Source organism: Sphaeramia orbicularis, chromosome 18, assembly GCF_902148855.1.
Source record: "Sphaeramia orbicularis chromosome 18, fSphaOr1.1, whole genome shotgun sequence".
Lineage (NCBI taxonomy): Eukaryota > Metazoa > Chordata > Actinopteri > Kurtiformes > Apogonidae > Sphaeramia > Sphaeramia orbicularis.
The window spans coordinates 35,345,671-35,358,921 of record NC_043974.1 but is presented as its reverse complement, the minus strand read 5'-3'; the positions used below and the strand labels follow the sequence as shown (position 1 = coordinate 35,358,921).

At 37.8% G+C, this 13,251-nt stretch overlaps 1 protein-coding gene across 2 annotated transcripts in view; it reads left to right on the top strand.

Annotated features, from left to right (window-relative positions):
- LOC115438835 (glucosidase 2 subunit beta-like) overlaps nucleotides 1-13,251 on the top strand; it is a 479,883-nt gene that overhangs the window by 84,556 nt on the left and 382,076 nt on the right. For both annotated transcript variants that reach the window (XM_030162688.1, XM_030162687.1), the window contains exon 8: nucleotides 4,778-4,856. In XM_030162688.1, coding sequence (XP_030018548.1) covers nucleotides 4,778-4,856 — 79 coding nt within the window. The remainder of the gene's footprint in view (nucleotides 1-4,777; nucleotides 4,857-13,251) is intronic.

The following is a 13,251-nucleotide window of genomic DNA, read 5'->3' as shown; positions in this document are numbered from 1 at the left end:
CATCCCTAACGGTGTGTCTCGACGGGCTGGCGCTTAAACAAACACATTACTAAGCTGAAATATCTGCAAGTGCCGCTTATTTTTATACAGCCATTGTTTCAGCCCATCAGTCAATGGGATTCAGTGAGCCGGCGATCCGGAGGCACGACGTGTATTGATGCCCATTTGAATAAAGCAGGAGGTGGAGGTTTTTTTTTGTTTTTTTTTTCTGTATATGTATGCTACATCACCATTTTTCCTGTAAAGCGCCGCAGCTCACACACCCATCTGTCAGGCTTGATTTAGTTGGCATTATGATGAATGCAAGTCCGGAGTCACTGGCGTACCTGATGCCTGTGTATCGCCAGGCAATTTGCTGACTTTGAACCGGATTAGCATGCACATCGCAGACTCTTTATCTTGTACAAAAAAGCTCTTGGCTTTGTCTCTAATGACACTTAGCAAAACACTACCCCGTTCTTAATCCACTCCATTGGAATTGCTAATTATCTTTAATGCAGATTCACAGATAATTGTTCTCTCATTTAAAGTGCGAACTAATCTCATTTTTGTGTCCATTTAGACACCAGTAATTGCCTGCTGACAAAAAAAAAAACACAATTTTTTTTCATAAAGTTTGCGAATCCTGCCTGAAACGCGTATTTGAATACAAAAATGAATAACAGAATTTGACATGCTGCTGATTATCCCTGTAATTGCATTTACATGGAAATATTCAGTCAGTAACATTGCTGTTTGGATGATTTGTAGGTAAAGCAGCAGCGGAATATTTAGCCAAATATGATGCATTTTATTAGTATAAAAACAAAAGAAAGAGATCAGAATTCACCAAATTGTGCAGGTAACACTAAAAACCTAAAGTATATTATAAACTTATCTCACCTAAAGAAGTATAAACAAGAAAACAAATAATCTAAAACAGTGGTTCCCAACCTTTTTTTGGCTCGTGCCCCTATTTTAACATCACAAATTTCTGGCGACCCCAGACATTCAAAACAGAGACTTTTTTTTTTTTGGCAATGTTGCAAATAAACGTTTATTTTAGACAACATTTAGACTATGTAATGTAAATTTTTATTCATAAGTTTAAATTTTTTTTAAATAAACTATTAGAAATTTCAGGCAACCCCAGACATTCAAACAGACTTTTTTTTTTTGGCTAAAATTAATTTGTTTTTGATCGTGTAATAGTTTGCTATAATATGTTGCAAATAAATGTTAATTTTAGGCAACATTTAGGCTACGTAATGTAATTTTTTATTGGTAAGTTTTAATTTTTTTTATCAATTACTAGAAATTTCAGGTGACCCCATTTGAATTCCAGGTGACCCCACATGGGGTCCCGACCCCAAGATTGAAAAACACTGATCGAAGAAGATACAAAGGAAGCATCAATGAATAAAAGGCAGAATAACAAGGATTAACTTAATCAAAGATTCGTTCTTATCAGAAATATTAGCAGCTTTGTGCGATCTAATTAAATACAAACATATGGGCGACTGTCAACTTTTTTTTGGCTGTTCATTTAGCCAACAATTCAACAAGTTTTTCACAAAATGTGAGAATTTGGAGCCATCATGAGTTCAAATCTTTAGCAAGCAAACAAACAATTGCGATGTTTCTTTAATGGTTCATTTAGTAGCATTTGCGCACTTGTTTTGTGCTGTGTTGGTTATTTTGTGATGCTAGCTAACTAAATAAGTACTAGAACATGCATCAATGTTACATAATAAACATTTAATAACAAATCATTATGTTGTAAGCTAGCTCAAAGCTTCCGTAGTTAACCTACTGATGATGGGACCTCTCAAAAGCTCCAGTGTTTCTTTTAAAATTGGATCAATAGGACCAAAAAATGTCATATATAATTTTAAAAATGTTATTTGTTCAACCCAATCCACTCAGTGAACTTGATAAAATTGCTTAAGTGATACCTGGAGAGAAATTGTTATAAAATATTTTTGAGAAACTTCATTATTATGTAATAAGGCAATTATTTGTTAAGATTTTAAGTAATTAAGTTTAATATTCATTCTAACCCATAAAGACCCAAACAGCCACTGGTGACCAAAAGCATGTAGTGATCTAAAAGGTTGAATAACTTCTGAAAAATTTAAACTTATCAAAATAATTGGTGTAAAATACAGTTTGTTACCTTTTCATGGTCATCAGATATGACCCATTTGGACGTTCAGAGGTTCCGTAGTTACCATGGAAACATCATCATCTTCTACAACATTAATTCATCAGTAAAACCCATGGAGTTGGATCCATTTTCCTCCAACAAGTTGATTTTTCTTCCATTTTCTTTGTTGATATAATAACCTTTGAATCCACCCTGAGCTCTAATGAACATCTACAGGATCAATGAATTAAATATAGGAAAGTAACTGATTTTTATTGAAAAATACAAAATAATGACTATGGTGATGAGTAAAACCAGTAAAATTCATGGAGTTTGATAAAGGACAGTGGATGGAGATGATTGTTTCATGTTCAGTTATTGATATATTTTACTGAAAAAGTCCCTTTTTCTTCTTTTTTTTTGTTTCTCATATTATAACCTTCAAATTTACTCTGGGCTTTTATGAACATCTTCAAGATCAGCAAATTAAATATAAGAAAATACCTGATTTTCACTGAAGAAATGCAAAATACAGAGGATAAAATGGTGACAATTCGCTTAAAAAAAAGTTAAGTATGCAGAAAAAAATATTTTGGAATTGTGGTAGTAGTAGTAGTAGTAGTAGTAGTAGTAGTAGTAGTAGTAGTAGTTGTAGTAGTTTATTTGGTCGTTAATTACTTTAAACAACAAACAAAAACAACATATCCATTGTTCCATATGCAATGCGACCGAAAGGGTTTAGGCTGATGTAAAAAGTTATTTTGCCTAACCCTGTTTACAATTAACATAATGTTTCCTCATGAAAAACAAACAAACAAACAAAAAAAATTCAATTCTATCATTGCTAAATCACAATTTAAAAGGAGTTTAACCCATAAAGACCCAAAGCTACTGTTATGGCAGTCTAAAACAATTTAAACTTTTAAAAAGATGTGCAAGTTAACTATTACTAGCGGCATTGTGCTCGTGGTGCCATTGTACGATAGCGCCCTCCCGTGGTGCAACAGCGGCATTGCACCCATACAACAGAAGAGAATACATATTTAATTTAACTCAGGTAAATCATGTCCTAATCTCAACTACCAGTATTGATCCTAGTCTTTTAAACAAGTATTTTCTTTAGTCAATCCTTAACTCTATAGTTTTGAATCCTACTATAATGGACGTTCTGTGTCTTTGTCCCGATGTTGCAGCACGGGAGGGCGTACGGGTGCAATGCCGCTGTTGCACCACGGGACGGCGCCATCGTACAATGGCGCCACAGGTACAATGCCGCTAGTAATAGTTAATTTGTACATCTTTTTAAAAGTTTAAAATGTTTTAGACTGCCACAACAGTAGCTCTGGGTCTTTATGGGTTAAACTCCTTTAAAATTGTGATGCATTTGGTTAAATTATGATTGAAAAGTGTTTGAAAATCATTCCTTTATGGTGCCAGACTTAATAAAGCCGACTTTTTCCCAGCGAATTATCCAATAGGTCATGGAGCTGCTGCTGCACACAGTGGTCATTAAGGTAGATTGTGGACTTTCTCACCATTATTTCATCCGGAACCTTCCCATGCAACACACACATACACAAGTACAACCCGTTGTGCCAGCTGGCAGGCAGTTGGCAGCCCAACGCAGGATTAACTGGTACCAGTATGCCGGCCTATAAATAGAGTCTACCAACTGCTTCAGGAAATGAACCATGATGGAGCCTCCCAAAGGCCCATGAACAGGTTGTGCTTTTTATCCCCTCCTTCTCCGTCAGGATTCATCTGTGCATGTGTGTGAGCGACTCTTCCCTAATGTTTATTACTGTCTCTTTCACTCAGATTTGAGCGTGCGACGCAAAGCACCTGCTTTTATGATGCCGCGGTCTATACGAGTATGATCGCAGCTGAAGCTAGTTTTCATTACATACGTTATTTTTTTTTTGTTTTTTTTTTCAGCTCTGCAGCCTCTGTGCAGCCACACAATGGAGAGAGCCATTGTTTTCCTCCAGCACTTACCCTGAGCATTGATCCTCTGTAGTGGAACAAGCGATTTGCTTTGTATGTTTGCCTGCACTTCCGCTTTTGATGGACTCCGGGGATTGATCCTGACTATACAGTCATTATCTTTAGCTCAGTAGTGTTGGTTTAGGTGGAGCCACTGAAAGAAAGACACCAGCAGGGAAGAGTGGCCAAAGGAAAAATCCAAGTGTTGTCAGATAAAGAGATGGGGTGTTTGATTGTGCTGTAAGTTGTTGTGTTGTTTTGTGCCACTTAGAGTCTAAAAAAAGAATTCAGAATAAGCCTGAAAAAAAAAAAAAAAATCTAAAGTACTCATGTATTTACTCCTCTCACAGTAGCTAAAACACCAGTGATGTTTTTTAGAAAGTTGGTTAAGACAACTTCTCGAGGACACCTTAAGAAAACAAAGTGGCAACTTGCTCAATTAAGTTCCCAGAAAAGGTAGAGAAACGGGAGAAAACATGTCACGGTGCAGACGATGCAGCATAATGTTGTGTTTTGCACTGATTCAGCAGTCCTTTAAAGTTGAAGGTAACGCTAACAAGCTGAAAACACACTTGAATGTCTGTGTTGGAGTTACCTCTGACTGTGACATTCTTAGAAATGGTACCAAATTACCAAAACTGAACATTTTCCCTCCTTCAAATATTTCAGCATAACAGTGGATGAAGTCCGGTCTAAAGTGGCATTCGTCCAAGATGAGGAGCGAGTTCTTTCTGTGGATGAAGCCGTGGTAAGTTTTCCTTGACTCGGAGTTCTAATTTATTGTTTCCTCTTTGGTCAAACTGAGGTGTGGGACTTCAACGTAGTTATGATGGAAAGACTAGATGTTGAGGTTTTCTATTCCAGAAGTGAGGTCCAGATATTGTGACGGTAGCCACTAGAGCCCGACCGATTAATCTGCTGGCCGATTAATTGGGCCAATTATAGCGTATCACAGATTAATCAACACCGGCCAATATGTAGCCGATGTATTAACTTTTTTGCTGCACGAAGATCCTGTCGCTCGCTGCTCCTGTGTGTGTGCTGCCCGAAGAGTTAGAGGAACAGAAAAGTGAGTTAGTTTCACTTTCACTTCCGCTCGGACAATGACGCAATCACCCCCACACACAATCCCATAATCACGGAGCTACACACCCCCCTCCCCCCCATGCGCGCTCTGACAGGGATGGACTTCTAACCCCCCTCCCCCGGCGAAAATCACAAACCTACCACGCGCTCTGACGAGGATGGACCGCTGCATTTGAAAGTTGTATAAATTATCTTTGTGAGATAAACAAAGATTTATGCAACTGTGAATCCACCTGTCCACAATTATCTAATATAAGATTATTATATCCTGTCTAGATCAGTGTTCTTATTTCGTATTTCAGCCAATATATCGGTTATCTGCCAATTTCGGATATGGACCGATGTATTGGATACCAGCTTTTTTTTTTAGCCCCCAATATCGGTATTGGTATCGTCCCCAAAAATCCCCTATCGGTCGAGCTCTAGTAGCCACTTTTACACAGAGATCCCGGAAAAAAGGTGAGATGATGATCCCACCTTTTTTCCACCGTTGACCGATTTCTACGGTCAAACCAAAGGAGTAACAGAGGTGAGACAGGCTGGACTTTTACACAGCGGACCTGCATTCCGGAATCAAAGGGGCGGTGACGCAGCGTATCACTTCTGTGTTGGAAAAACCCCAAGCATGAGTCTCCGGTCTTTCACCGTTCCACAAATGTTAGCGTGGATAGAGTCCTCACCCGAAGCAACAACAGCTCATGGATCTCGGAGTCTTACCAGTTTGACATCTTTCTGGTCGCGTTGACATGTTTGTTTACTGTACATGGCCTACGCTAATTTTTAAATCCCCTTCGGTGTGGGAAAGACAGCGGGTGCATATGAAGGCTTTGGCATGGATTCGTGCCGCAGCTTCATGTTATTTTCACCCATGGCACGAAGCTGTGACAGCACTCCTGGCATGTAGCCGCGGTGGCACCAGTGGCACGAATCCATGCCAGTGAATCCATATGCACCCGCTGTCTCTCCGGCGTGGGGGTCGCCATCATCAAAACGTCACACCTTGGTTGCGGAACGAGAGGTGTTCCTTTTACATAGCGTTCCAGAATCATGATTCCACCTTTATTGCGGCTCTGTTACTACCTCCAGAGGCGTCACAAAGCCACAATAAAGGTGGGACCAAATAATCCCACCATTTTGTTTACACAGACGTTGTTCCGGAATAAAGGTGAAATATTCTCGTAACAGAAGTGCTGTGGAAAATGGGGTTTTGACTTTTCGGAATAAGACATAAAAACAAATCAAAAGCCAAAATGTTGATGAAATGATCAGAATCAAGTCGACCAAAGTCAAACCATCAGCCATTGTTGATGTGTTGCCCTTAAGGCATATTTTGTAAGAGTTTTATTTTTTCTTGTTAGTTTAACCCTTTCATGCATAGTGGTTACTACAGTGGACAGTTACTCTACAGCTTTACTCTTGTACATTCATGGGTTTTGTTGTTTTAGTTCCATATTAACCAACACAGTGGACACTTATGCATCATCTCATAAACTGCAATTCATACCATTATTGTAACTTTGCTGTTCTTGATTGGTTCTTGAGTGGAAATCAATTGTTAATATTTATTTTTTGCATATTATCTCCATGAAGTGAGTAATAACTAGTATTAGAATATGTTCAAATGTGAGAAAACATCAGATTAGCTGCATTAACCTTCATCCTACCAAGCGGGGTCATTTATAACCCCAGACGTTGTTTCATGTGTGTCATTGTGTGTTAAACTGAAACATTTATTCATGGTTTCAGGAGTTTGTTCCTTGGTGTCATCTGGTGTTTGTATTGTAAAAAGTTTTGGATCATCACCTCAACTGAACTTGTTATGATGGACTGAGTGTCCGGGGTCATGGATGACCCCAACATTTTTTTCCCAAATTGGCAGTATGTATCTGATGACACATATGTTTTCTAACATACTTACCTGTAATAATCTATCTGTAACATGATATTCTTTTCCTTTACTGTGAAATGTGGCTTTGAGAGGTAGACCTGCTCGATATACTGCTGCACAAGCATTTGTCAGATTAGTTGTTTGTTGATTGTTCCATTGACCATTTCACAATAAACATCACTACAAAACGTATTTTTATACTTTGGTTACATTGCTGCATACTAACTATTTGACTAAGTGACATATCATGACAATTTTTTTCAATTCATACTGAATTGCATCCAAAATAAGACTGGGGTCATAAAAGACCCCACTTGGTAAGTTTTGTATGTAAACTCTCATGGTAGGATGAAGGTTAAACAGTTTCATTTCACTGTTTTCAAATCACTTTATGATATTGGGTTTTAAATACATGTTTCTTTGCTTCAAGAAGACAATTCATGGTGTAGCTGAGTGGACATTTTTGTAACTCCATGAAAAACAGGTTGATTAAAAAAAAAAAAAAAAAAAAAAATTCAATCACATTGTTTTTTTTTTTTTCATGCCTAAAGAGGAATAAAAACACTCAGTAAAAAAAATCTTGATTAAGGTTCTCATAATTCATGCATGAAAGGGTTAATATTGTAGCAATGTATTTGTATAATGTTAAATAAGCAAGGCAGTTGAAATAGTACGTAAAATGTGGATTTCACTGAATTTATTTTGTTATACGCAAACTTCCGGTTTTAGTAATATGTACAAACTTTACTTCGATGCTCTTCTGTACTCATTCAAAACGCGACCAAATCATCCTGCAAAGTCACAGCGAAATATTGGAGAGGCAATGCTGTAAGTTTGTGACACTGTTAAAGTATTTTTGGGATGTGTTTGCTGAGAGATTGTTACATATCTTGTTTTTATTATTTTCAGTTTTTAGCAGTTGTATGAATAGCATGTATGTTGAAGAGGAAACTACAGTAAAAGGAAAATTCTTACTCTACGTCTCATCTTTGACTCCAGTTTCACTTGGTGTTTAGTTTGTGTTTATACACACTGCACCTGACACTAAAGTTGATATTTTTTACCTTATTCTACAATTGCATGAAAACCTTCACTCAGGGTTCATACGGGTGCTTGAAATCCTTGAAAATGCTTGAATTTCAATGTGTTTTCAAAGTCTGAAAAGTGCTCGAATTTTACTTTAGATGCTTGAAAATACTTGCAAATATGACTCTGATTTTATTTATTTATTTATTTATTTATTTATTATATTAACTCTGCTGTCTTTAGATGGCAAATCAAAGCGACTTACATTTGGAAAAATAAAAATTGTTGTCAAAAAAGAAAATTACCAGGTGCTCTCAGGTAGATTCCAGGTAAATTTTTGTCTTAATCTTTATCTCTGCCAAGTGGCTTCCATTTTTTTTGGGTAAAACTTTGCGTTCTCCTTTACTTTCTATACATAATCATGAGTATATGTATTCCTGTAGATCACAGGTGTCAAACATGCGGCCCTGGGGCCAAAACCGGCCCGCCAAAGGTTCCAATCTGGCCCGTGGGATGAATTTGCAAAGTGCAAGTTAGGGCATTAAACTCAAAAATAGTATCATAATAACCTATAAATGATGACAACACCAATTTTTTTCTCTTTGATTTAGTGCAAAAAACATGAAATTATGAACTATAGCATGTGAATAACTTGAACAAAATGAAGAAATGAAGAAAATTAAGCGCAATTTTAACAATTTTCTAAATGTTTTGTGCATATGTATGAAGGATAAGTCGAGGCATAATATTGATAAAATTGTACTTTTATTTCTTAACAAATTACTTTTTTTTCAGATTTTCACCTCCTTTTTGTTTGGATAGTTTGTAAATGTAAATATTGGCAAAATTGAACATTATTTTTTTGCACTAAAGCAATTTGGAGTTGTCATAATTTATTGGTTATCGTGCTGTTATTGGACTGGTCTGGCCCACTTCAGATTAAATTGGGCTGAATGTGGCCCCCCGGAAGAAAATGAGTTTGACACACCCCTGCTGTAGATATGTATTTTACCCTAGTGATAAGGTGCTGTGCTGGAAAATATTGGAAATAACCTTTAAAAGTGCTTGAATTTGACCTTGAAGAACATGTCGATGGCCAAAAAACAAAACCTCTTATCTGCAAATTTTTAAATTTTGAGTTTTCAGATTAAATGGTGAGAACAAGGATGACTCCACATTTTCAGTCTATCTGCAAGATAATCCCACCCTTTCTTATGATACGAAGGTCACCTGACAACGACAACAAAGACCATACTATAATGAAACTAAACAATCAATCAATCAATCAAATTTTATTTATATGGCGCCAAATCATAACAAAAGTTATCTCATGACACTTTACATGTAGAGTTGGTCAAAACGAGACTCTAAGCCAATTTACAGAAACCCAACAGAATCCTCCAGGATCCATGTCTTTTTTTTTGTTTCCTGCAAAAAGTGATTATTTTCAGATAGGAGGTTTTGTATTTTGGCCATCGATGTGCGACCTCTGAACACCATCACATCCACATTCATTGTAAATTCTGAACAGTTTCCCTCCAGCTTGCATCGTCTGTTTCACTTTAAACCTCCCTCTTTCCAGGCGACACACATCAAAATCTGTGGCTGTAAACAAAATGGCACGCTTCACTACTTTTTTTTTTTTTTATACTATAAATGGCAATTCATATGCACATACACAGAGAACATCTGCCGGGTTCTCCCACTGCAGGGCAGAGAAAGTTCAGCCTCTAGTTGTCATCCTGCTGAAAATGTGTTTATGTAAATAAAATAAGTTTGCCTGTATTTACTGTTATTGTAGCGCGCCTTCCACTATATTATGGGTGGAAAAAGTATACCTTACTTTTCATTTCTAGTTCCCACTGAAAAATTGTCGGGAGGTTGTAAAAACACCAAAGCTGCGACCGACATGAAAAGACCCGTAGATGGGAGAGAAAAAAAAAAATCTGTGCACATTTGTTATTTGTGTTGGCTAACGGGGAGACACTCCTAATGAATTCAGCTGCATCTGAAGAGGATGAATCAGTATGAATATGCATGAATATGAAAATGTGTACTTAACTGCAACCACAACAAACGGTGATCAAGCTGGGAAAATTAAACAGGGTGCCATTGACAGTAGTTAACAAGCATTTCATTAGAACTGACAAGCGGCCTCGTGTTAGCACCTTAATCAAGGTCCAGGGGCAGCATCAGTTGTACTGCAGAAGCAGGTAATTCTGTACTGGGAGGGATTCATGGGAAGGCTTTTGTTTTTATAACTGTCTGCTAATTCATTATCAGTCTTTCCTTTTTTTTTTTTTTTTTTACTCTCTTTATTTAGAATCGCATAATAGCCGCAGTCACCTCAGTTGAATCCATTTTTCCAGTATTTACAGCGTAATTAAAGAATCCAAAAATAAAACCTGGAGTGTTTTGGCATTCGAGATTAAAAAAAAGCAAAAGCAGTCGGCACATTTGAACAAAACAAGGGTGTTTTTGGGGGAGGTTTGTTTTTCATTTCCGGCAAAATTTCCTCAGTTTTACATATTTTTTATGATTTTACTCAACTACACATGATGACTGAAATATGAGTCACTCATGTCATGACAGGGTTTTATGACCATATTTACAGGAGGTCCTCGGGTTACGCGGTACTCAACCTACGCTGTTTCGACTTTACGACGCCTGAGTCTAGAGTGGCTGTGTTTGTGCTCCGTAATTTTCTCGGTATCCTCGCCTTTTTCACCCTCCTTTTTCACATCATGGCCCCAAAAAAGAAAGCAGGATCTTCTAGCGATGCTGGTCCAGCCAAGAGGAAAGCCATTACGATGGAAACGAAGCAGGATATCATCAAAAGTTCGGAGAAAGGCAAGACGCCGACAAACATCGGTAAAGCCTTAGGCTTCAGTCGGTCGACCGTGGCGACCATTATTAAGGACAAAGCCCGTAATATGTGTATTTGGATATTTATTTAGAGATTTAGGAGGTATTTAGGGGTTATTAAAGGGTTAATTCTGACTTACGCGGAAATTCGGGTTACGTCGCCAGCGTAGGAACGGAACTCGTTCGTAACTGGAGGACCTCCTGTATTTAAAAACAAGGAGTTGATTGCAAGTCTTTATCAATAAAGGTTAAAAAATTAATTCACTTTATTATCTATGTAGGAAAAATTCAGTCTGCATTTTACGCATAACGCACACAAACAGTACCTAGCATTAGCATTAGCACTTAGCATACATTAGGAGCATTGAGTTGCCATTGAAGGTAATCAAGGACCAACTCCACAACAGGTAAATGGTCCCGAAATGCAGCTACTGATTATTTTTAATTGATTAATCTCATTTTTTCTATTTGATTTGATTTGTTTAGATCCCCCAGGGGGTGTTGGGACATTATTGGGGGGCGTTTGGAATGAGAAAGTTTGAAATAAGAAAGGGGGGGTCTGCAGCTGAAATGGGATGCTTTACTCTGTATAAGTATTGATATCAAGCAGTAGGTTATGTCAGTGGTGAATTTCCATGCCCCCCTGCTCCTCCGCAATAAGGTACATCGCGTTCGGGGGGACCGGAATGCTACGTATATAAGCTCTGTCAGACCAACCCCCCCCCCCCTTTTTTAGACAACTTCTGACAGAGCACTATAACTGGAACTAACATACTATTGTGTTGATCCTGGCGTCATGTGCATCACAATAAGCATCCATGTGAAACAACAGTGGAACCAAAGTTTAGTGGCAGCAAAATTAAAGAAACGAATCTTGGAGTCAGGAAAATTGTAATCGAATCAATTTTTTAATCGATCCAAGTTGATTAACTGATTGTTTCAGCTCTGCTTTGCTGTGCCCTCAAATACTTTGTGATTGATAACCACATGGCCCTTAAGCAGAAACGTCTAATGTCGTGTTTCCACTTCGTGGGACCAGCTCGACTCGGCTCAGTATTCCTGGAGACCGTTTCCATCACAGGATACGACTGACTTTACAGTGCCTGGATGTCATAGTGATGCGGCGTGTTATTTCCGTGTTGTTTGCTCATAGAGTTGCTGAAAACTCGCTCGTTGCGTGTTGTTTCGTCTGAATTTTTATGTTGGCCACCAAAGACTGAATCTCCTCGACCGACCAGGGTGTAGTTTTGGGCTGTTATCATGTGGATTAATATACCGCTATATTTACTGTCCATTTCCGCATCTGTTTTTTGTAAAACAGCGGATCACAGAGAAAACTGTCTGACCAATCAGTGGTCTACAGTGTTTATACGTCACGGTTTAGTATCGCTTGGAACCTCGGCGGAGGTGATACCAAAAAACTAGTACCGGGTACCAGATTCCAGGCCCTTTTTCGTAATGGAAACGCAAAAAAGCCAAACCGAGTTGAGTAGAGTCGAGCTGGTACCATGCTGTGGAAGCACATCATTAATAAGTGTTTGGTTTTAACCCTTTTCACCCCTTTCATTGCAATAAAAGTGTCAGAAAATGTCTTTTTTTGGCCAATTCTTTTGCACCTGTGTTTTCAGGAAGAACTTAACTTTCAATATCTGGCCATTAATTATCATTATTATGAAGAATATATGCTTATAACAGTATGTTTTAGTAAAAAAGAAAAAAAGACTTGAAGTTTTTAGCATATTTATCATCAGAAACAACTGTAAATATAATGAAACTTTTTGGGATTACAGAAATAAACTTTCAACTATTTTACATCTGGTCAAACATGCTTTTTGCTCTCGAATATTCAGTATCCATATTATGGGTCCATGTTTTTTGTTATTTCCAGGCTTTCTAGGCGCCTGTGTGGAAGTCTCTGAAACAGTTCCTTTCTACTTGTAATAGAGTCCCACACTGCTGCCATAAAGTGTTATATAATGTCAGAAAGCTCTGGATCTCAGCTTTCGGATGCAGTTTGAATTCTGTGGATAGTGCAAATGGTTCATGAGTTCCAGTCATTTGAGTGCTTTAAAGTGCAAAATGCAGCGCTGGAGAGACTGCAGTTGTTAAAGGGTTCATATGTTTAGGTGATGAACACAGAAGCCAAAAGAGGAGTTTGTCCCAATCAGAAATCATTTCTCTCCTGAATATAGTCCCTAATTCTACATAAATTTATATGATAAAGTACAGTATTAGTGGAAGTGGTTGGTTACTGACGGTATGAAGTCCACCAAGGTAT